We start from the raw sequence: 25,757 nt of genomic DNA, 5'->3' as shown, positions 1-25,757 counted from the left end.
TCTGGACCAGAAACCTTTGAACAGTGTCTCCATACAGAATCCATTTGTTGTTGTTGTTGTTGTTGTTGTTGTTGTGTGCCTTCAAGTCATTTCCAACTTATGGTGAAACCCTAAGGTTAATGCACAGCAGAAATCCAATCTAGACGTATTTAAGATTGTGTGGCATGTATAATGTCTGCAGGCCAGACATTAGAATCCAGCATAGTCAGTGGACCAGTCTAAGCTGTGCAGAAACATCTCTGTTCACAGCTCTTATCTGATCAAGAATAAAGCTAAGATCCGGGAGTACCCAATAAAGATGTCCAAAATCATTGATGGAGAACCTATGGCACGCATGCAAGAGGTGGCACTCAGAGCCCTCTCTGTGGGTATATGTGCCATCGCCCCAGCACAGAGTTTGCCAGAGTTTGTTACTAGAAAGCCAGAGGGACATGGCACTTTGCAATAAATAAGTGGGGTTTGGGTTGCAGTTTGGGCACTTAGTCTCTAAAAGGTTCACCATCGCTGTCTAAAATGGAGAGAAGAGGGAATCCAGAGAGGATGCCTTCAGCAAATTTCTTCCAATAATGATCTTCAGGCTGGAAGGAATAGTTTCATATTCTAACAAGGCATCAGCCACTCTTCACTGAATGCCCATTGGTTATCAATGGCACAAATTATCTCGCTGAAGCTGGTGCTTTGACTGATACCCCTCCTGGAGAAAGGCAGTATTTTCCCAGTTTAAACTCTTGCAGCACTCTGGATGTGCCTCTGCTTTACTGATTTAAACTGTTTTTATTGAATGGGAGAACTGTGAAGTCAACGGCTTTCATGTCCGGCATCCATAGTTTTTTGTGGGGGGTTTTTTGGGGCTATGTGGCCATGTTCTAGTGCAGAGTGCTTGGGAAAACCCCCCACAGGATTTCCACTTGGGAGCCCACATAAATTCCTGGGTCACACAGGATGATTAAGTTTGCCCAATTTGCACACTTAAAACTAGTGTGCCACCTGCCTCTGTGCATAAAATTTTCTGATTTGGCACCAGTGATACACACCTCAGTTACACTACATTTGGATTAATACAGCTTATTTTACATGAGGCTGTCTTGAAGAATGTTTGGAAACTTTAGCTTGTCAAAGAACTGCAGCCAGATTTTTAACTGGGACTGGTTACAGGAGGCACATGACTCCTTTGTTACAACAGCTCTTCTGGCTGTCAGCCTGTTTCCAAGCACAATTAAAAGCGATGGTTATGACCTATATAGCCCTATATAGCCTGGGTCCAGGCTATTTGAAGGATAGTATCATCTCATATGATCCGGAATAAGATCACTCAATTCCATATCCCCTAAGCATGTACCGTATGTTTACTGGGAATTCAAAAGAGGTCCTTCTCTTCTATGGCTTCTCCCAGATGTCAGACCTTCCTTCCTAGCTTTTATCTGTTTGGCTCTCTCCTTGCTGTCCTTTCCTCAACAGGTGAAGCCTTTTTTTATTCCAGCAGGCTTTTGAAAACTGATAGTCTTACACGAAAAGGCCTAATTCCTTAGTGTGCTTTGCTATCTCTATTCTTGGCTTTTGAATGAATGTGATTTTAATTCTGTGTGGTTTGGAATGGTTTTAATTTCAGAGACAGCTTAATAATATTTTAATCATAACTTTTCAGTATTTTTAGCGACATATGTTTTTACTTGTCTTTTAAAAAATATATTGTAAACTGCCTTGAATCAGTGTACAAATATAGAAGGGTATAAATAAAGGAATGGATGAAATGGAATAAAAAGCATAGGATCTTTATCCTGAGCCAGATTTGGTAGTCTGGGTGATCTTTTAAAAAAATCTAAATGTTATTTCTTCAAATTTAGGGGCTATTCAGATGGTAAAAACAATCCTGGTAGAATGTGGATTGTATATGTGTTGTTCACATGAAATTCAAATGTATCTGGTTAAGTTGGGGGTGTGTGTGTTTGTGCCAAAAAAAACCCCAACCCAAACCTGGGATAATTGATATCGAGTTTTTTCCTGAGTTTTCCTGAAAGATTCATATTGTCGGCTGTGTGAATAACCAATGCGGATAAACCCGGGATAAACCGGGATAAAACTCTGCATGTCTTGAATGTGTTTCGAATACACCTGGGACTCCATCTTTATTTGCAGTGCTGAGATGTGTGAACAACAGAACTCGCAGAGAAGGGCATAGATGTGGTTCCAATTAAAAAAAATAGTCTGAACAACAAATTGGGGATGCGGGAGTGAGGTTATTCTCATAGCCACATTGCAAAACAAAAGATGTGAATAACACCTTACCCTCACTTGACAATCCCTACCTCACATGTCTTGCTTCTTTTGACAACTGCTACCATCACATTATCACCCGAGGCACTCTAGGTGGCAAAGATCAGACCCATAGCAATGCCCCATCTGGCCTGTCATCTTCTCTCACAGCCTATGTCACCTCTGGTTTCAGTGCTGCTCTTACCTAACCACCGACTGGACATTAAAGCTGGGATTTACCTGATCAGTGCAATGCTGAAGAAAGATAGCTGTTCTTCACACAGTGCAGGGAATTTCCACTCTTATCTTCACTCAGTGATTAAAGATAAGAGGAGAAATACAGTTCAGACACCTTGTTTTTAAACTATTTTTCAGATAGTATTTAAAGAGTGAAATGCTTAAATCTGTCCTGCAAGGAGAAGTTATGGAAAAGGTACGTGTCTCTTTTCAAAGCCAGTTTTGTTACTTCCACCAGTGCCACATTTGTGTGGCTTACTTCTAAGTATTTTATTCTTGTTCTCAAGTCATTTCTGGCTTATGGTGACCCTAACGCCTGTCACGGGGTTTTCTTAGCATGATTTGTTCAGAGGAGGAGGTTTGGCATTGCTTTCCCCTGACACTGAGAGAGTGTGACAAGGTCGCCCAGTGAGTTTCATGACTGAGCTGGGAATCGAACCTTGGTCTCCAGAGTTATAGTCCAACACTCAAACCACTACACCATGACCTGAAACCTATTGCACTAAGGACTTCATCACACGAGGAAAATTGGAAGTTTAAATGGTGATTATCCCATTAAAATCGCACATTTGTGTTTAAGATTTTCACATGACGTCATGGTTAAAGTGCCATGATCCCAGGAATATCCCGTGAAAATCATGCATTCACGATAAAGGTTTTCACATGACAGCGCAATTGAAGTGCCATTATCCTGGGAATAACCAGGCAATAAACAGCAACAAATCATTCACGGGGAAATCCTAGGAATAATTTGTTACTGTTTATTCCCTGGTTATCCCCTGGTTATTCCCAGGATAATGACTCTTTACTTAAGCTGTGTGTGAAAATGTTAATCACAATTGCACGATTTTCACTGGATAATCACAGTTTAAACTCCCAATTTTCTCCCGTGTGATAAAGTCCTAAGACACGGCTGGAGGGAGGTCACCAAATAGTAACCAGTGCTATTGACATGAAAGAAAAGCTACCTACATCAACTGTAAAGAGCAGTGTAAATAAAACACTGTAATAATGTTCAACATGAGATACAAGAACATCACAATTTATTTTTTGTTCTGTACTCATTACTAAATATAAAATTGTTCTGTACTAATTACTAAAAGCAAATGGGCGCTACTGGAAATGCAGAGTAGACATACAAAAGTCAACAAGAACTTGACAGTATTATTCAGTCACTGCTAGAGTAGAACATGGGAAACATACTTTTATCAATCACAACTCCCAGAATTCCCTAGCCAGCGTAGTCACAATGGTTATGCTGGCTGTGGGAGTCTGGGAGTCCTAGCTCAAAAAGTATGTTTCCCAAGGTCTTTCCAGAGTCTTTTCTAGGCAGTAATTCTCCTTCAATCAGGGTGACCAGATGTCCTAACTGCAAAGGAGGGCAAGGCCAGGGACGTAGCCAGGATTTTAGGAAGGGGGGGGGGGGTCCAGACTAAGTGCCACCATTATAATGGGGCTTGGGCGCGGTGGCGCAGCAGCACGCATCATTAATTTTTCTAATGGAAGGGGGGCGGTCCGGACCCCAAGAAACCCCCCCTTGGCTACGTCCCTGGCAAGGCACCACAAAATGTAGGACATTCAAGAAAAATGTGGGACATTATGAAATAAAAGCTAAAAACACTAATATAAATATAACGTCATGCTTCTTAGTCATGCTCAAAATGGAGGGCAATTTGAAATTCCTTCTAGACAGAAGGTTGAAATGTAGGACATGTCCTGGAAAAGGAAGACATCTGGTTACCCTGCCTTCAATGGTTCATAACAACAAACAGCAGTACATAAAGCGAACATTTGTGACTTTGACTTTTGCGGATTTGAATTTTATTAATGTTATCTCTAGGAATATCTAGGTCCTCCAGTGCAACTTTATGGTCAACTTCAACCTAGAGATTCCTAGAGAGAACACTAGCCATTTGTAGCTCCTCCAGCATAATTCCATGGTCAATGTCTGGCGGATGTTGACCACAGAGTTGCACTGGAGGACCTAGAGATTCCTAGAAAGGTGTCCTCTCACGTAAAAACATAGTGTTTTTGTTATTTGTGGTTTTTCCACATTCACAGGGGTCCTGTGCCAGTAACCCCAGCAAATGTGGAGGGACAAGTGTACGATTTACACAGTTTTGTAAATTCACATAGAATTTTATAACTTGTATCTTTATTAACCTCACAACATTCCTGTGAATTACATTAGGGTAAATCTGGTATTTATCAGCCTGCCAACCAGCGTGGTATAGTACCGTAGTTTAAGTGTTGGACTAGGACTCTGGAGGACCAGGGTTTGATTCCCAGCTCGGCCATGGAAACCCACTGGGTGTCCTTGATCAAGTCACACTCTCTCAGCCTTTGAACAAACTTTGCTAAGAAAACCCCGTGATAAGTTTGCCTTAGGGTCTCCATAAGTCCGGAAAGACTTGGACTCACACAACAACAACAAATCTGGTGTGAGAGAGGGAATAAATAGAGAGCGACCCAGCACCTTGGTGCCAACAGTGGTGGCAGGAATCTTGGTGTCTCTTTTGGACTAGAGCCAGTGTGGTGGTGTTTGAGCATTGGACTACAACTCTGGAGACCTGGGTTTCAATGCTCGCACAGCTCTGGAAACGCAGGGCATGGCCTTAGGCAAGAAAATTCTCTCAGAGAAAAAGAGAGGCAAAGCCCCTCGGAACAAATCTTGCCATGAACCCATGAGAGGTTCACCTTAGGGTCACCATAAGCAACTTGAAGGTGGTATCAACATGGTGGTGTTGGTGGGGAATTTGAAACAGGCCCAGTCCGGCAAGTGCAGTTTGCAATAGGGGAATACAGATCGTCTCAGATCTCTTCACAAAAGCCTGTCTACTGTAGAAAATGTAGCCCACTAATGCAGCTTGAAACCTATGCTTTACCTCATAAGACTGTACAGTGGGCCCTTGTTATCTGCTGGGGTTTGGTTCCAGGATCCCCCGTGGATAACAAAATCCGTGGATGCTCAAGTCCCGTTAAATATAACGGCAGAGCAAAATGGTGTCCCTTATATAAAATGGAAAATCAAGGTTTGATATTTGAAATGTATACTTTTTTTTGAACATTTTCAAATCATGGATGCTTAAATCCATGGATAAAAAAATCTGTGGATAAGGGTAACATTCCTTCTCTAGACTAGCCAGTATTTTAGCAGGGATTTCAGGCAACCAAAAACTGGTATAAGAGAATGTTTGATTTGGCGTGTTCCTTTTCTTGGCACCATGCAACCTCATCATTTATTTCTTTTAACGCTGAGGTCGGTTACTCAAAACTTTGTGAGAAGCACACAGTTTTGCACTGGGCAAAACAATTCCCTATGGAGACATCCTGGCGCAGTGGCACATGGTGACATTAGACAGCTCAGAAAACTCATGGTTTCTGCTATAGTGTAAAGACTTAACAATATTTACATAACTATTTTTACTGTTTCCTCCCAAACTAGATTAATTTTACTAGAGTCTAAAATTGTATTCCAGGGTATAATTTGGACCTCAGTCCAAAAAATGTATTCCAGTTTGCGTAAAAACTCAGCTCTTCAGTATAAAGTGAAAGCAACCAAATGGTTTCATAAATGGAAAGTTTTGAGGGTTATGGGATGATTTCAAACTAATAGCGATCTTTTTTTAATAGTGGAAAAAAACCCAACAACCCACGGTTGAGAACATGACAAAAATAGCAAACAACAAACCAACCAAACAACAACAACAACAACAACACCCCAGAAAAAACACCCGTAACTGTGCCACAAATTTCCACAGTTCTAGCCAGCACATTTCGACAATCCCTTCTCTTTCGCAAATCCTCGGTGAGGAATGAGCCTTTTGTGTTTTAGAATGAGAGTGATATGTTTAATGAAAGTTGTGTGTGTGCATGTGTGTGTTTTCTTCTTAATCCCATACATTACATTGATCAACCCCAAAGGCTACGCACTTAAAAACCAGTGGTTTTTATTCTAGATTTCCACAAGGGAAGCCTGAAAGGTTCCCTTTGGAAACCGTCTGTCCCAGTGTTTAAGTGTGAGTCTAGCCAGACCTAAGGATCCACACAAAAAAAAAGACGAACAAGGAGTTTCAAAGAAGTCGCCTATTCATAACTCCCAGGCTTTGAAATCTTGCCAGACATCCAGGCTTCCTTTGCTTGCTCCACATTTCGCATCATTATAGGCAGGAAAAGAATGAAGTTTCTTTTTTTACTTAATAAAAAACACACGCCCAAATGCTGACCTTCACGGAAAGCATAGAGCCACATCTGGTTTGACACTGCTTTAACTGCCATGGCTCCATGGTGTGGCCGCAACAAACTACAATTCCCAGAACCCCACACCATGGAGCCATGGCAGTCAAAGCGGTGTCAAACTGGATTATTTCTATAGGGGCCACAACAAGCTACAATTCCCAGAATCCCATGGCAGTTAAAGTGGTATCAAACTGGATTATTTCTATAGGGGCCACAACAAGCTACAATTCCCAGAATCCCATGGCAGTTAAAGTGGTATCAAACTGGATTACTTCTATAGGGGCCACAACAAGCTACAATTCCCAGAGTCCCACAGCATGGAGCCATGGCAGTCAAAGCGGTGTCAAACTGGATCCTTTCTATAGGGCCACAACAAACTACAATTCCCAGAATCCCATGGCAGTTAAAGCGGTATCAAACTGGATTATTTCTATGGGGGCCACAACAAACTACAATTCACAGAATCTCACAGCATGGAGCCATGGCAGTTGAAGCAGTGTCAAACTGGATTATTTCTATGGGGACCATAACAAACTACAATTCACAGAATCTCACAGCATGGAGCCATGGCAGTTGAAGCAGTGTCAAACTGGATTATTTCTATGGGGACCATAACAAACTACAATTCACAGAATCTCACAGCATGGAGCCATGGCAGTTGAAGCAGTGTCAAACTGGATTATTTCTATGGGGACCATAACAAACTACAATTCCCAGACTCCTATGGCAGTTAAAGCAGTGTCAAACCGGGTTATTTCTATAGGGGCCACAACAAACTACAATTCCCAGATTCCCACAGCATGAAGCCATGGCAGTTAAAGAAGTATCAGACTGGATCATTTCTACATTGTGGAGCCATGGCAGTTAAAGCGGTATCAAACTGGATCATTTCTACAGTGTGGAGAGAGAGAGAGAGAGAGAGAGAGAGAGAGAGAGAGAGAGAGGTGGTCTACTCACTTTGTCCTTCAAATTTCCGGATGATGGTATCCAAGTAGATGTTCTGGGGGGCCACATGCCCCCTCCTGACTGGCATTTTGGCAGATGTTTCCCCTTCACATCCAAACAATAAAAATAAAATAAGAAATAAAGGCTCCGAGGAAGAAAAGTTCTGCTCTGCAGAAGCAGAGGCTCTTCTGGGGATGCTGGCTGGAGAAAGAGAGGCACTGGGGGATCACTCTCTTCTGCTGATGATCCCCTTCCTTCCCCACCTTCCAAGGGGAAGAAGGCAAGCTGGGCTCAGCGGTGGGTCTCCCTCCCTCCGGCTTTGGCCAAGGCAATGCCATCAAAGGCGAGGGAAGGGAGGGATGGAGGGAAGGAGGGATGGGAAGGAGGGGAGGAGGGATGGAAAAAGGTGGGGGCTTCTGGTGAAAGCCCTTTGCCTTCCCTTTTCCCTCTGCCCTGCTGATGCTTCTCTTCTGTGGCTCCCGAGAAGGAGAAGGAGAAGGAGAAGAAGACTTGTCAGCAGCAGCAGCAGCAGCAGCAGCAGCAGCAGCAGCAGCAACAGCTGCCCAGCTGGGCAAAAGAAGGAGCAGCAGGAGAAGGCGCTGCCTCCCGCCTCCCTTGGCTTCCTTTCCCGCAGGAGACCCAGGGTTCGGGTCTCGCCTCGGCCATCCAGGGAGACCACTGAGTGACCGCCAAGTCACACTCTCTCAGCCTCAGGGGGAGACAGTTTATGTTATTTTGTTTAAAATTTTATTTTAAATTTTATATTTATTTTAAATTTTATTTTATTTCAAAATTTATTTTATATTTTATTTTATATTATTTATTTATTTTATTTTAAATTTAAATTTTATTTTATTTTAAATTATTTATTTTATTTTTAATTTAATTTAATTTAATTTTAAATTATTTATTTTATTTTTAATTTAATTTATTTTATTTTAAATTTTATTTTAAATTTTATTTTATTTTAAATTATTTATTTTATTTTTAATTTAATTTACTTTATTTTAAATTTTATTTTATATTTTATTTTATTTTAAATTATTTATTTTATTTTTAATTTTTATTTTATTTTATTTTATTTTTTATTTACTTCATTTTAAATTTAATTTTATTTTACTTTATTTTAAATTTTATTTTTGTTTTTATTTTTATTTTATTTTTTTATAAAGGAGGTTTGCCCTGGCTTTCTTCCCCTGAGGCTGAGAGAGTGTGACTGTCCCCCAGTCCCTCTGTTGTGTACTTTCAAGTCCTTCCCGACTTGGAGCGACCCTGAGGAGACCTTATCCTAGAGTTTTCTTGGCAAGGTTACATTTTATTTTATTTTGTTTTGTTTAGTTTTTTGTGTGTGTCGCCTTTCTCCCAGAAAGACACCCAAGGCGGCTCAAAGAAGGCAAAAGGACAGACCTATTTTCTGCACATGCCTCGCCTAAAAGCCCCCCCCCCCCCAGGATAAGGTCGTTTTAGGATCGCCCTAAGAGGGAAACGACTTGAAGGCACAGAACAACAACAACAACAACAACAGGACAGTCACACTCTCTCAGCCTCAGGGGAAGAAGGCCAGGACAAACCTCCTCTGAAGGGCACAAAACAAGACCAACAACAGAGGGATTGGAAGGGGCAGTCACACTCTCTCAGCCTCAGGGCAGAAAGCCAAGGCAAGCCTTGCCAAGAAAACCTGAAGGCACGCAAAAAGAAGAAGCAGATTGTTTTAATCATTGTTTTAGTGATCTGTCTCTCACTGTTTTAATTATTTAAAATTAGATTTTACTGTTGTTACATAGGATTTGTTGTGACGTTGTTTGGGGAGGGAGGGGGACAGTGGGATTATTTTACATTGTATGTATTTTTATCGTTGTTGTAAACTGCCTCGATCCTATTGGAGAGGCTGGATAAAAATAAATTATTATTATTAGTAGTAGTAGTATTATGAAGAAGCAGATTGTTTTCATCATTGTTTTAATAATCTGTCACTCACTGTTTTTATGATTTAAAATTGGATTTTATTGTTGTTACATAGGACTTATTGTGACGTTGTTTGGGGAGGGAGAGGAAAGTGGAATTATTTTACATTGTATGTATTTTTGATCGTTGTTGTAAGCCGCCTCGATCCTATTGGAGAGGCGGGATAAAAATAAAAATGTATTATTATTATTATTATCATTATGAAAAAGAAGGAGGAGGAGGAGAAGAAAGGTGAGGGAAGTGGCAAGGAGTTGGAGCCTCTGGGCTGGGGGAGCCCCAACACAAATAATAATAATAATAATAATAATAATAATAATTATTATTATTATTATTATTATTATTATTATTATTATTTATATCCCGCCTCTCTATCAATCGAGGCGGCTTACAAGTTAAAATGACATCTAATCCCATGTCTCAGCATCCCACCCTCCCCCTAAAACATCAATTAAATGATTATAATTTAAGACCATGCATTAAAATAACATGTGAGAGGGGCTCCTCCCTTTCCCTGCCAGCTCCCCCTCTCCAGCTCCAGAGCCAAGGATTCCCCTTCCTTCCCTCCTGCTGCTTTCCCCAATCATTTCTTCCTGAAGCGTATGAAAGGGAGCGCTGTCCGCAGACTGTGGTGCTGAAGCTCCCTCCTTCCTGACGGCTAAACCAGGAAGAAGAGGCGATGGGGGCTAGCCAACAGAGAAGGGGAGGAGAGGGATTAATTGATTTTTTGTGGGGTTTTTGGGGCTATGTGGCCATGTTCTAGAAGAGTTTATTACTTTTAATTTTTAAAAAATATTTTATTAAACATAAAAAGACATACAGGTGCAAATACGCCAACAATATATAATTAAGATGTACAGTGGGTCCTTGTTATCTGCTGGGGTTTGGTCCCAGGATCCTCTCTGTGGATAACAAAAACCATGGATGCGCAAGTCCCATTAATTATAACAGCATAACAAAAGGGCATCCCTTATATAAAACAAAAAAATCAAGGTTTGCTATCTGGAATTTATAATTTTGTTTTTGAATATTTTCAATCTGTGGATGCTTGAATCCGTGGATTAAAAAATCTGTGGATAAGGAGAGCTGACTGTACATACAAAATATGAAAAAGAAGTAAGTAAATTATTATTATTATTATTATTATTATTAATAATAATAATAATACAATTTTATTTACATCCCGACTTTCCATCCGGATCGAGGCGGCTTACAATAAAGATAAAAATACAACAGTGTAACAATGCAAAATAAAACCCATTATCCCTCCCATCAATACAACAATTAAAATTCCGTTCTACCTTGTTTCCCCGAAAAATAAAACCTACCTATAAAACAAGCTGTAGCAGGATTTCTAAGCATTTGCACACTATAAGCCATACCCCGAAAATAAGACATAGTGATAGGCATGGTTATGCAGCATACTGGTGCAAAGCGGTTAAGAAGATGGGCAGCCCTTCTTATCTGCCCCTTTGTAAAAATAAGACATCCTCTGAAAATAAGCCATAGTGTATCTTCTTGAGGAAAAGTAAATATAAGACAGTGTCTTATTTTCAAGTAAACATGATAACAATGAAATAACATTCAGATTATTAAAACCATCAAACAGTCAAACAACAACAAAAACATGGGTACATAGAATATTCTGTACAGGGGCCACGTCAATGGGAGACCGAGTGGGTTATCCTGGGAAGGCCTGTCAGAAGAGATCTGTCTTGACAGCCTTTTTAAAGCCGTCAAGGTTGGTAATGTTTTGGATCTCTTCCAACAGGCCATTCCATAGTTTGGGAGTGGCAGATGAGTAACCACAGCCAACCTGGTCTTTATTGGCCACAGTAAATTTTCCCCAGAGGACCTTAGTGCACAGGGTGGATTGTACAGAAGAAAGTGATCCCACAGGTAGGTTGGACCCAGGCCATGAACAACAACGAGGGGCTTACAACTGTAAGCTAATTGCCCCCAACAACAAGCTGGGGACTTATTTTAGCAACCTACAGAAAGATGCCAAGCTGAGTCAACCCTGAGCCCCTGGCTGGGATTGAACTCACAACTTTGTGGTTTGTGAGTGATTGGTGCAGTACTGGCATTTAACCACTTCGCCACCAGGGCTTAAATAGGGTGGCTGGCTCGAGGCCATGGTGCTTTTGTTGTTGTTGTGTGCCTTCAAGTCCTTCCCAACTTAGGGTGACCCTTGGATCAAACACTGATCAGAATGGGGACTGCAGCCAAGGAATCAGAAGATGACTAACCATTTTATTTTTATTTCTATGCCACCTTTCTCCCAGAAAGGGACCAAAGGCAGAACACAAATAAACTAGACAAGATTCTCAAGAGCAAAGGTAGACATTTATGGATGAAAGTTAGACTCATCCAAGGCACTGTGTTCCCCATCGCCATGGATGGATGGATGTTAGCATTGGACAGTGAAGAAAGCAGATAGGAAGAAAACCATTTGAGATGTGGTGCTGGAGAAGAGTGCTGAGGATACAGAGGATGAGCGAGAAGACAAACAAATCGGTCCTTGAACAGATCAAGCCAGAAATCTCCCTGAAAGCCAAGATGACAAAACTTAGGCGGTCGTACTTTGGCCACATCATGAGAAGGCATGCCTCACTCGAAAAGACATTAATACTTGGAAAGGTGGAGGGAAGTAGAAAGAGAGGAAGGCCACTGCTAGATGGATGGGCTCTAGTAAGAAGGTCAGGTCAGGTCAGTGGAGGGCAAGGGGTCTTGGAGATGTCTCATCCACAGGGTTGCCATGAGTCAAGATTGAATAGAAGGTGGTTAATAACAATAATAAAAGGAACTGCCACAGGGGTTCCTTGGCAAGTATCTTCTGAGGGTTTTTCTGCCATTGACATCCTCTGAGGCTAAGAGAGTGTGCCTTGACCAGAGTCACCCAGTGGGTTCCATGGCTGAGTCAGTATTTGAACCCAGGTCTCCAGAGTCATAGTTCAAAAATCACCAGCCAGAAAGGATGTCTCGAACCCCAGCCCTGGCCCACCACTTGTGCAGACTCTCGTGGACACTTCCCTGCCTGTCTGGCCCACACCTTGGTTCACACAAAGAGTGGGAAACTATTGTGAGAAAGCCTAGGATGATATGATAGCCCTGTCACATGGAGGATGGAGCAAGCTTGTTTTCTGCTGCTCCAGAGAACAGGACCTGGAACAATGGATGCAAGCTACAGGAAAAGAGATTCTATCTGAACAATAGGAGGAATTCCTAACAATAAGAGCTGTTCAACAGTGGAACACACTCCCTTGGAGTGTAGTGGAGTCTCCTTCCTTGGAGGTCTTTAAGCAGAGGCTGGATGGCCATCTGTCTGGGGTGGTTTAAGAGTTCCTGCATGGCAGAATGGGGTTGGACTGGATGGCCCTTGTGGTCTCTTCCAACTCTAGGATTCTATGATTCTATGATTCCAGGTTCATTCTCACATGCGGCTGGATGTACTTTTTTTGCAATAGGAACCAGTTTTTTTCTGTTCTCCTGTTTGATCAGGACCTAGACTGTTTTTAAAAATTATTATCCTTCCTCTTATCTTCATAAACATATGCACCATCCTCCCTAATAGAAATCAAGCACTGATAATAACTTTTGTTTGACAGTGAAGTGGAGAAACCCCCTCCCTCCAAGTACGGCAATACTTTACCTTGCTTGAGGACTTCGTAGACAAGCAGGCATATATTATTTCTTTTCTACATTAAAAGGAAACTGATTTACGAGCCCTTCGAAGATCTGTGTACAATCATTTCCAGGGCTGCTATAACATTGAGGGGAATTGAGTCATAACAATGCTGAGAATGCCAGTGGGAGTACAGAAGGAGATCAACATGAAATAGATTCCCCAAATAGATTGTGTTTTGTTGGAAGGAGGCTGAGGCCAGGGAGATCTCAATCATAAAGTTCATGGAAACTCCTTCTTGTTCTGTAACAGGAGACATAAAGAAAGGGAAAGGGTTGCATCATCGCCCCTTATGTACCAATAAAGTGTTCAAGTCCTGGTACCAGCCAACACCAAATACAGCCATCCCTCTTTATCCACAGTTTCTTTATCCATGGATTCAAGCATCCACAGCATGATTTTTTAAAAATATACATTCCAAATAGCAAACCTTGATTTTGCCATTTTATATAAGGGAGACCATTTTACCATTATATTTAATAAGACTTGAGCAAACGCAGATTCTGATATCCACAGTGGGATCTGGTACCAAACCCCAGCAGATACCAAGGTCCCATTGTATGAAACTTTTGATAGTGTAACATGGGAAAGTCTTATTGGAAAGGTGGAAGGAATGCACACTTTACTTGCATACTATGGAGAATTTCTTTCTGTTTGCAAATTAGAAGGATGGGGGAGAATTGTTCAAGTCATTTCCAATGTATGGCCACCCTAAGGAAACCTTATAATGGGATTTTCTTGGCAATATTTGTTCCTCTGTGGCTGTCTAAGGTCACCCAATGGGTTCCCATGTCTGAGTGGGGATTCGAACCCTCTTCTCCAGAGTCCAATGCTCAAACCACTACATTATGCTGAAAGAGGTTGGGGTGGAAAGGGACAGGAGGAGGGAAGGAGAAAGAACTCCTTCTCCTTACCCACTGTCCAGAACATCTCTTTTTGCTGTATTCCAATGTGGCCAGCCTAAATATGTCCAGTTTGCTGTATTCCAATGTGGCAAGCCTAATATAATGCTATAAAGATCTTTTCCATGCTGTCTGGAACATTCCTTGGAGGGTCTAGGTATTCTCTAAAACATGTTATTATACATCCCTTCTTGTATGTATAAATAATGAACCTGGAAGTTCAGTGTCTGCATTGCAAGCAAACGCCTTGTACCAGCCAGAAGAATCCTTTTCTTTCCCCCACTGTTTTCTTAAAAAAGCATTTTTTCCTTCCTTCCCTCCCTCCCTCCCTTTCTATTTCTTTTTCTCACTGTGTTCCTTCTAATGATCTTTCCTCTTTCCCTCTGTGAGGTTCCCTCTTGTCTTGTTTTGTAAAAGTTCTGGTGTGGCTGTATGGATGTGTGTGAGAGAAAGCAGCTTTTGTGGGTATATGGCACAGAATAAACACTGGCTGGAACATTTACTAGGACCTTAGTACACACAGATTTAAGCAACTACAACCCAGATTTCCATTTATCTCCCCACATCCCTTGGAGCAGATTCCCCAAAAAGAGATCTGTGATTTATTTTAGCATGAGCTTCTGTGCATTTCACTCCACATCTTCCACAAAAGATTATGCTAAAATAAACTCGTCTTAAAAGTACTGCTAGATCTCTCCGCCTCTTCTTTTGCTGATACAAACTAACATGGCTATCGCTCTGAAAACTGAGTTTGAGTGAAAAATATATTTGATCATAAATCCTATTGTAAATCCTGACTAGAGCAGAACAGATGAATCAACTAAATTTATTGTATCGACTCACCATTCAACCACTAGTTGAATGGGTCTACTCTAACTGGGACTAACCAATCTTACTTTCATCAACATTGTTTGAGAAAATTAAAACAAACGAACAAATGAAAACCAAATTTAAGGGGAGGAGAGGGGATATGAAGAAATAGACTGGAGAACATGTCTTTCCTTGAGGCCAGAAATGCATTTCAGTGCATCTGAAATAGTACAGGAAAGACAGAAACAGAAGCAACAAACTAGCTCAGTGAAGTTTATTACCCAAATCTCTCTGCATTCACTTTCTTCTATCATAGCACCAGAAGGCTTCCAAAGCACAGATAACCTGTGAATTAAATAAATGTTAATGGCAGTTGAAGTGGGAGAGGGCAAAGAGGGGCAAAGCATTATAAACCAGGGGAATCATACAGACCTGTACATCAGCGGTTCTCAACCTGCGGGTCGTGACCCCTTTTGGGGGTCAAATGACCCTTTCACAGGGGTTACCTAACAAAGTGGGCCCCAAAACAAACTCCAACTCCCAGAATTCCATAGCCTTGAACCAGGGCAATTAAAGCAGTGCCAAATCGGTTTGTTTCTCTAATGTGGATGCAGCCAATGAGAACAAAAAATGCTAAGTAATTTGCAGTAGCCACAGAAAACTGAGTGCAGAGCTTGGGAGTAGCATGTTTTACAACACATTATTTTGCAGTAACAAATAAAGTTACAGTCATGGTTGTAATTCACTCGCTTCACTAGAACAGAAAGCCTGTTTTGTAATGTCTTCTGCATTCTTTCCAAACGTTCCAAAATGCAGTATTTGAACTGACCACCTGGGGGAACCAGAGAGCATTTCCCTGTGTTTTCCAGGGAAAGTAACCCAGAATAAAATTACCTTCCTGGACTGGCATAACAGGAAACAAGCAAAGATCTGTAGGGTGATCAGAGTAGTGAGTAAATTAACTAATTTCTTTTGAAAAGCAATATTCTCAGCTGTGGTTGAATATCCAGATGGGGGGAACCGGCCTACATGACTGGGACTCTAAGGAGCAGTCTTGTCATAGGTGAGCACTTTCTTGCTTGATGGTCCCATTCATCACTTCTAATGGTGAACTCAGGTAGTCAAGTGCCTATCAGTCTATAAGTTGTACCAAACAAAAATAAGTCATTGTACGTTGTAGCAAATAAAAAACAAGTCAGCTTTCACAGCCCACGTTTTTAGCAGTATGCAAGTTTATAAATTAAAATAGGAATATTTTTGGTTTCAAAAATGACTCTGTGGGCTTCCAGGATTGTGGGGTGCTGAGGATATAGGGATATAAATAATAATCATGATAAGAGTAATGCTTCATGAGGCCAGCTTGGTGTAGTGAGTTGACTATGACTCTGGAGACCAGACTTCGAATGCCTGCTGGGCCATGGAAACTCACTGGGTGACCTTGGCCAAGTCACATTCTCTCAGCCTCAGAGGAAGGCAAACCCCCTCTGAACAAATCTTACCAGGAAAACCCTGTGATAGGGCTGAAACAACTCAAAGGTAAACAGCAGCGGCAATAATCATACTTCATGATCTGGAGAAAGAACTTCTGGATTCGCAGTGCATATCAAATACTGAATGCTTACATTTGCAGCTATTTTTTTTCTTGAGGGGTAGCAATCAGTCATCGCTGTACAATCACAACTTTGCTAAAACGCTGGGTTTTTCATTGTTTCCAAGCAGCAATTCTCCCTTGGGCTACATGGGAAGCAAAATGGAGAAGAAAATAAGTCTACAGCAGGGGCCGGCAAAGTGCAGCCCCCCAGATGTTTAGACTGCAACTCTCATCAGCCATAGCAAGCACAGCTAATAGTGGGGAAAGCTGCACTTTGCTCTTATGAGTGCATAATTTAAGCATATAGCTGAAACTGATATCAGGACTTCCGTCTATGTAGGAGAACAGCAGCAAATAATACTAATTGGAAAAAGAGAATAAAATAGAGATCAGGGAAGAGGAAAATAGGGCACACACACACACACACACAGAGAGAGATTAGTCTACTTATGACCTTAGCTTTTATTCTAGGCCATTATTCAGGAATAAGTTTTCTTATTCTCCCAAGACTCCCTCCATTCCTGTCTAGGTTATGTATTTATTTAAGATTAGTCAGACCAGGAGTAGTCTTCTGGATATTGATGGACTGCAGCTCCCACCATCCCTCCACTGGGGAATGTGAAAGATAGTTGTGCATTTCATAGACCAAGTATTTAGTATTCATAGGTAAAAAGGTGAGCATCAAGAAGTCCCATGACCACGGTCTAGCAGAGAAATAAAGCAGGTTTAGTCTTCTTTGTAAAAACATATGATGTAGGTTTATTTATAGGTATTAAAAACTTTATACATCTCATGGTGAGACAATCTGTAACATGAACATCGACTACAAAATGGTGGATGAACAAGCTCAGACTAACTGGAGACTAGATGATGCAGGAAGAGAGAGGGTGAGGCTAAAATCAACAAATAGGAAATGAGATTAATGCATTCTTTGCCCAAACCCTTGGAGTAACATGCAAACTAGTACAGTAAGTACTGAGCATAGGCATGCTAAGACTGCTACTTCTAACACCTTCATGACCTGCAAGGCTGTTCAGGTTCATGGGAGTTGGAGTCCAATGGGAGGGACGAGTTGTCCAGCTCTAGCTTAGGTTGTCTTTCAGGACCGCTAAGGTAGTTTATAATGTATATGAACCAGAAAATTACATTTCTCAACAAGATGGCACAAAAAATTGCTGGTGTTAAGACGTGGTGTTGGTTGTGGGTGGACCTTCTGATTAAGTATTGTGAGGCTACTCTATTCTGCATGGTGCCCTGAAAGCAGAGGCTGAAAGAATGGCAGTGATTTGGACCATCTTTGACTGATAGGGTTCCCTGATGATCAGTGAACCTTGCCACAGTCATTGATGCTCCAGGGACTAGAACACGGACCAATGGATGCAAACTGCAGGAAAAGAGATTCCACCTCAACATTAGGAGGAACTTCCTGACAGTAAGGGCTGTTCGGCAGTGGAACACACTCCCTCAGAGTGTAGTGGAGTCTCCTTCCTTAGAGGTCTTTAAACAGAGACTGTTGGGGATGCTTTGATTGGAGGTTCCTGCATGGCAGGGGGTTGGACTGCATGGCCCTTATGGTCTTTTCCATCTCTATGATTCTATGTCCTATTGGTCTTCACACTAGAGTATTGTAGCACACTAAACGTAGGACTGCTCAGAAGAAAAACCAGTTGAAACCACCAGCTAAGAAAAAAAATTGCTACTTCAAGATTATTGAGCAGAGGTGGTCAACTGTAGCATAATTCTCTAGTTTTCTTGGATCTGCACTGGCTGGCTGCTTGTCTCTAGGCTCAATTTAAAAGCGCTGGTATGGGATGTTATATCTTGAAAGCTCCCAGCAGCAGATCTATATTTCCCCTTGCACCCCTGCATATGCTCTGCTGGTACCGTTAAATGAAGCTTGGCAGGTGTTTGGCAAGTGCCGGGTGCTCTCAGCAGTGGGGTCAACACTATGAAAACTCCACTCAAAGAGATCTGTCAAGCATACCCTGACATTGTATTTTTTCAGGCTGAAATCTGGCTCTTTCAGAAAAGTGGTCAAACTGAACTTGCTATATTAAGTTTTGGGTTGGTTTCTGTTACACTGGCACTCCAGGTTTTAGCCTAGGGTTTAACTGTTGAACCAGTTTTAGAGGTGGTATTCAGCACCATGGAGAGCACCTTTAAAGATCACACTAAACCCCTGCATACATTCACCACTTTGCTGACACAGAAGCCACCAGCTGCCAGTATGTTTTATATCATTTTACACTGTTTTTAGTTAGATGGTTTTAATTGTTTTTACATTTTTATTGTAATTGTTTTTAAATGATCTGATCTGTGAGCCACCTTTGGTCCTTTTCTGGGAGAAAGGCGACATAGAAATGACATAAATGAAATAAATAATGAATTAAACCGTTTGCTAGCTGGATGCAGCTTGGTTTGCAGTGACTATAGATAACTCATGGAGAGGCATCACAGACATAGGTTAAGTGGAGATTTGAACCTGAATCTTTCTAGTCCCAGTCTAAGTCAATGATTCACAAACTTGGACCCCTAGATGACATATAACTCCCAGAAGTCCCAGTCAGCTAGGCCACTGGTCAGGGATTCTGAAACCTTTCTGAAAACCTTGGTAACCACTGCTCTACTGCTATACTTGCTTTCACTGGTTGCAACCTTTTGCTGTAGATCTTCACTTATCAAACATAATTTTCACCTTTTTATCTTTTTCTTGCATCAGATCTGAGATCTTATGTGTCTAGTGACTTCTTCTCACCTACCTCACCCATTCCTTTCCAGCATCTTTTGTGAAACCTTGCACTTCTGAATCCAATGGGCTACTGTCACATCTGCCAAACCCTCACACTAGATCTCATACCTTTCTGCCGAAATGTACTTCTTGTTGCTTTCTTTCAAAGTGGCCTTTGAGATGGGATGGGGATTGTAGTTTTTGTCCTCCCATTGCTGCCTTGCCTGAAGGCTAAGGGAAAAAAATGGCCATTCTGAGGCTTATTTTTGTTCTGCGTGATTCTTCAGGCATGAAATTGCTCTAAGAGAATTACAGTCCACTACCATCTCTGCATTACAGTTTTCTAAGGGTTCCTTCAACTAATACTCCAGGGCACTTCACAAACACAAAAGAGGGACAAATTCTTTCTGCAGTTTGCCTGCAACCCAAAGTACAGCAGTCCAGATTGTCAGCTTGGTAACCATCTCTTAGTGCTGCCTTTGCTTTTCTCCTCTCACTTATGTAATACTGTTTTTAAACACACACCCCATGCATTGCTTGAGAAGGTAGGTGTGCATGTGTATGTGTGTGCTATATGCTACCTTGCTCCACAGTTCTTGTTTTTTACTAATGATGCCTCTTTCTTTAGGCATGCTATCTTGAGCTTCTTCATCTAAAAATTACACCAAACAGTGGTAGCTTGCTTGGGGCAGTTAGCTGTTTCCATGTCAGTGGCACAGTAAATCCACTTTAAGTTTTATTCCAGACTTTAATAATAATAATAAAATTTATTTTTATTCTGCCCCTCTGTGTAACACAACTGGGGCGGCTTACAACATTAAAACATACATTCCTGTATCCCAAAATCCCCCCTCCCCCCTAAAATACAATTAAACAATTTACAATTTAAAACATAGCATAAAATAATATACAAGAAAACAAACAATAACTGCAGCAGAAGTCTTTTTGGTGGCTGGGAATCTATTCAGGAAAAGTCTTTTTGGTGGCCAGGAATCTATTCAGGAAAGGCCTTTTTGGTGGCCGGAAATAGGTTAGATTAGGTCTTTTTGGTGGCCAGGAATCCATTCAGGAAAGGCCTGCCAGAAGAGATCCATCTTAACCGCTTTTTAAAAGCTATTCCAGGTGGTAATGTGACAGATCTCATCCGGCAGGCTGTTCCATAAACTGGGAGTGGTAGCCAAAAAGGTCCTCTGGGCGGTAGCAAACAATCTCATTTTTATAGAGCATGGGGTGGTGATCCCGAAGAAAGGTTGGACCCAAGCCATTTAGGGCTTTAAAGGTGATAACCAACACCTTGTACTGGGCCTGAAAACTGATAGGCAGCCAGTGAAGCAAGCTCAAAATTGGCATTATATGGTCTCTTCTAGTTGTTCCTGAGACCAGCCTGGCTGCCATGTTCTGTACTAATTGGAGTTTCCAAACCAAGCACAAGGGTAGCCTCCATTGATTTTAAAGGTGCTGAACCTGTTTGGGTGGATTGGGTTCAGCACCATGGGCAGCTCCTTTAAAGATCTGAGGAAAATGACAGCAGATTCACTTACCCTGACATGAAAGCCACAAGCTTTCTCTTCCTTGGACCCAACTCAATTCTTGACTTGATGGTCCTTGTTCTTTTACTCTATGCTTCTCAGGAAGCTGATAAGTGGTGCCTGCTGTTCACATTAGGCCTCCAGCTTGCAGACCACTTTGCCCACCCTCTTCCACTGGTACTGCCCACAAAACTCCTTTAGTTGGCACAGCTGCCTGGCTTTTAAGGTGGAATTTAGGGGGCATTTGTGATCATTGCAATGGCCTCACAATCATAAACATGAATAGCAAAATTTTCAAGACTGTAAGTCTAGCTTGTGGCATCATAAATATTGAACAGGGTGTCAGAAAAAAAAAATGTTAGACTGTGTTAGGAAAGTCTTCTAGAGCTGAGGAATATGTGGTCCACTGGATATTCTTGGATTGCAAATCCAATCTCCAATGGCTATGGATGATAGGCAGCAATGGCCAATTGTTCAGAACACAGGCCACTGACACTGAGAGGCGATGCAATTCCAGCAACATCTGGAAGATCACATGTTCCTAGACCCTGTTAGTTGAGACATCTGGACAGCTGTGGTTCATATCACCAAAATACTCTTTTCGTCAAGCTGGACCCATCATCAAATACATCACCAACATGTGAGAAAGTGAAGATGGTCCCTACTCAGGATCTGGAACTCTGTTTGTGCCAAATGTACAACTCTATGCAGGTAGCACCCTGTGCCCTTTTCACATCCCATGCACTGTACAGAGGCTGAAAGTGGGGGCAGAAGCTGTCTGCAAGTTAGAGACTGGGTTTAACAGCAATCCCATTTCCTTCCATTTGCTGACTGAATTAGGTTAAGTCATGTGTGTTCATATGAATCTAATATCTTGAAGGGCAATTTTCATGTTTATTTTGAAAAATGAATAGAAACTTCATGTCTGAAAATCTACCAGCACCGGCTACTCATTTTTGGACCTGAGCTTTTCCTATAACATTTTATTACTGAGCTCTTGTAACAAAGGTCAGCCAAATACACCAGACAGACCTACTCTGAATGAAACAGGTCCTTAAAATTATGATTAGCTTTTGAAGCAACAGTCAAAAGAGAAATGTCAACATTCAGTTTGAAATCTCACTTGGATTTCCCCGTGCTTCTACTTCCCTCCCCACTAAATATGGCCAGAATTATGGACACCAGACTTTAAAAAAAGATTTGATCTTGTTTTGTTAATGGTTTCACTGCAGTTTCTAAAAAGACAACAGACACCTCCAGAAACCTGCGGAAAATTAAGTCATCTGTTTCTTGTGCGAAACCCTTGACTCCTGCCCCCACATCTTTCCTCTGTATATCTTTCTTAGAAGATGGCAGGATGTGAGAAAGGGACTTGTTTCCACTGTGAAATTAATTTACTACTGACTTGCATACTTACATTTTAGTACCGTAAGCCAGCAAGCTGAAATGAACATAAATGTTGCACCATCCAGCACATTTAGTTTGGGAGGAAAACACTGGGGGAGGATGAGATAGCAAAGCCCCAGGCTTCAGAAGATGAAAGAGGCAGTCCAATCTTTGCATCTCATTCTAAAGGAGCTTATAAAGAGAAAAGTAAATCTAGATGAAAACAGCTCAGCAAAGTCAAGCTACAGTTAAAAGCTACCTATAAAATGTGGTAGCTTTTTAAAAAAATATACTGCCTTCTCCCCATCTTGTTGCTGCCCAGACATGTTGGCCTACAGCGTTGCATCATCTCCACAATATATTGTTGTCTGTCTTGATAGTAAGGAGAGGGAAACTTATTACAGAAGATCTTACAAATTCTGAAAACCATTAATGTTTACCATGCACTGAAGTACACTTGTCCCTCCATGTTCACTAGGGTTGAGGGCACAAGACCCCCATGAATATGGAAAACCTGCAAATAATAAAAATACCATGCTTTTACCTGAGAGGACACCTCTCTAGGTCCTCCAGTGCAACTCTGTGGTCAACGTCCAACAGACACTGACCATAGAGTTGCGCTGGAGGAGCTACAAATGCCTAGTAGAGTATTCTCTCAAGGAATCTCTAGGCCTTTCAGTGCAATTTTAGTTAAAGTTGACCATAGAGTTGCACTGGAGGACCTAGATATTTCTAGAGAGAATGTATTAATCAAATCTGTGAATAATCAAATCCGCAAATATCAAAGCTGCAAATATGGAGGGATGAGTGTATTTTAATCTGTATCTTTCATCTCAGATTAATAAACCGAGGGCAGTCTCAGTAACACCTGCAGTCTCATTTTGAAATCCGTAGGAACTGAAAGAAGGATGAAAATATTATATTTAATATGATGCAGGCCCAGTGGATAGAAAACAGGAATACTGAGAGGACATATTTTAAATGGCCAATTTGGCCAGTCCTGTTAACTCACAGTAGCATCTTATTCCCTACAGTACCTTCACCACATCCGTTTTTGTTGTACTGTTATTGTTTTTCAAGTTCCAAAGTCATCCATGCAGTTTAAAAGAGCATTTTTTTTCCAGGCCAGAGAGTATCACATCTGATCCCAGAAATTAATCTTGGTTGGAAACAGTCTTTTCTTCCATGCAGCAGCCCTGCATTTTACCATCAGGCACTAAACAGCAAATTGCTTTCCAGTCTAGAGCAATTTTCTCTTTCTTCTGTTACTTTGTGATAGGATGGAAACATCTTATAAAATATAAATGAAGCTGGAAGTTCAAGGCTGCACACACAATATAGAAAATTATTCTAAACCCTCTTGCTGAAATGAGATGCATTTAGAAAGACCCTCCCTCAATATGTTCAAATGTCATGTTTATTTGGGATGTCCAGTTAGAAGCAAAAAGGCCTGGAATGCTTAGTCATATTCAGGCTGAGAATGTCTGTGGCCCAAAGGCATGTACCATTTGCTGTGGTTTCATCGAGCTTTTGTAAAATTGCAAGAAACAGGACAGTGAAAATAATTGCTGGGCAGTTTGAGAGCAAATTCCTCTTGGTATGTTACAGATGAGCCAGTGGTTTGTGCATTGGACTATGACTCTGGAAAGCACGGTTCAAATCCCCACTTGGTCATGAAAACCCACTGGATGACCTTGGGCAAGTGAGTCTCTCAGTCTCAGGGGATGGCAATGGCAACCCCCCTCTGAAGAAACCTGCCAAGAAACCTTAGGGTCACCATAAGTCAGAAAAGACGTGAAGGCAAACAAGACGCACAAGTTACAGAAGTAGTTGGATATTGTCAAATGAGCAATGGCCGCATTCACGTCAGGATCACAGAAGTGGAGTTCTGCATGCAGCGCTACTGAACATGCAGATGTGTGCTCCAGGGGTTGCATTTGGTTGCCCATTCAGTTGTGCAAGATTGCCATTCGGCACAAGTGTGGCTTGGCACCCCTCTGCATGTGGAGATTTCTGCTATGAAACACTGTTGCTGGATCTCAGCCTGAGAAATGTCGCTGCTCCATTATCCTGACTGCAATAGAAAATAGGTTCCGTTCTCCCTTCCCACATCCATGTACACAAACACGCACACCTTACCCATACCCATACTGCCTCATGCTGTCACATTAACATCCAAATATGAGGGCAGCTGGGACATGGGACTTCTTTAATGTGCATTAGGGCTCTATCTCTAATGAGCTGTTACTCTCTGACAGAGGAGACAGAACGACAGGGAGAGAAAGGAGGGAGAGATTCTTTTATCCTGTCCACATCCTGCATGCTTGTTCTCCATGAAACTTCTGCAGTACAGATAATATTCATCTCCTGCCTAACAAGTCACTAGTCTGTATCAAAAATGGCAAACTGTGCATTGCCTATCACTGTTCTTTGTTTCCCTCAAAAAGGATCCTGACCTCCACTTCCCAGTTTAATGAGGAAGGAGCCATCACCAGATCTGCCTTACAGCTGATGAAGCACTTTCTTCAAATGGCTCTGCTGTACCAGGCATTCCGGTGCCCAATGCCCTGCAGGATTCATTGAAAAGATTCATTTGCTGACATCAGATGCTTGCTCCAGGCATCTGCTCATAGATTTTTCTTGCAAACTTTACATCTCTGGCCCTCATTAATTTCTTATTTTACTGGGTCCTCTTACCAGAATTTCCTGCTGTATCTTCTCTGGTTTCTCACACTATCATAGCAAAGGTTCAGCCATGGGACCTAATGCAAAAACCAACAACAGCTGTCTTTCATTTAACCAATGGCTTAACTTTACCTCAGACTTTAGGATCTAAAATTTCAGGGCAGCTTACTGTGAGAGCACTGAACTACATTGCAAAGATGAGGTGAGGTGAGGTGGACACTTTATTTTCAGTTCGGTTTCTCCAGTCTTTTGGACTCTATTTGACTGCAATCCCCATCATGCCAAGCTGCTATGGACAGCTGGCATGCTTGCTAAATATCAGTAGTTATTAATACACCTTTGAGATTAACTGAAAGAAAGAAGTTGGTAGCATGAGCTTTTGTAGACTAAGGTCTACTTCCTCAGTATGAAAGCTCATGTTGCCAACTTCTTTCTTTCAATGTGAAGTCGAAGGCTTTCATGGCCGGCATCCATAGTTTTTTGTGGGTTTTTCGGGCTATGTGGCCATGTTCTAGAAGAGTTTCTTCCTGACGTTTTGCCATCATCTGTGGCTGGCATCTTCAGCTAATCTCAAAGGTGCTACAAGATCTATCTACTTACCGATACCACAGACTAACACAGCTATCTTTGAGTAGTTATTAATGTTAGCATTGTGTTTGTTTAGATTGTATGTTGATTTTTTGAAAGCCATTCTGAGAGGGCAGTTTAACCTTAAAGGCAGGCTATACATATTTTAATGGGTGGAGTGATTTCTCCTTCATTGCAGATAGCCATGGACTTCAACCACCCTGCAAGCCTTGTTGGT

At 41.5% G+C, this 25,757-nt stretch overlaps 1 protein-coding gene across 3 annotated transcripts in view; it reads right to left on the bottom strand.

Annotated features, from left to right (window-relative positions):
* KCNH6 (potassium voltage-gated channel subfamily H member 6) overlaps positions 1–8,460 on the bottom strand; it is a 151,384-nt gene extending 142,924 nt beyond the window's left edge. For all 3 annotated transcript variants that reach the window (XM_089532221.1, XM_089532222.1, XM_089532224.1), the window contains exon 1: positions 7,687–8,460. In XM_089532221.1, the coding sequence (XP_089388347.1) occupies positions 7,687–7,762 (76 nt within the window). In that variant the 5' untranslated portion in view covers positions 7,763–8,460. The remainder of the gene's footprint in view (positions 1–7,686) is intronic.
* Positions 8,461–25,757: the final 17,297 nt, after the last annotated feature.

This window comes from Sceloporus occidentalis, unplaced genomic scaffold, assembly GCF_023333645.1.
Source record: "Sceloporus occidentalis isolate IW3139 unplaced genomic scaffold, rSceOcc1.0.p SCAF_7, whole genome shotgun sequence".
NCBI classification, from domain to species: domain Eukaryota; kingdom Metazoa; phylum Chordata; class Lepidosauria; order Squamata; family Phrynosomatidae; genus Sceloporus; species Sceloporus occidentalis.
Note: the sequence above shows the minus strand (reverse complement) of the source record. Positions and strands in the feature narration are given on the sequence as shown.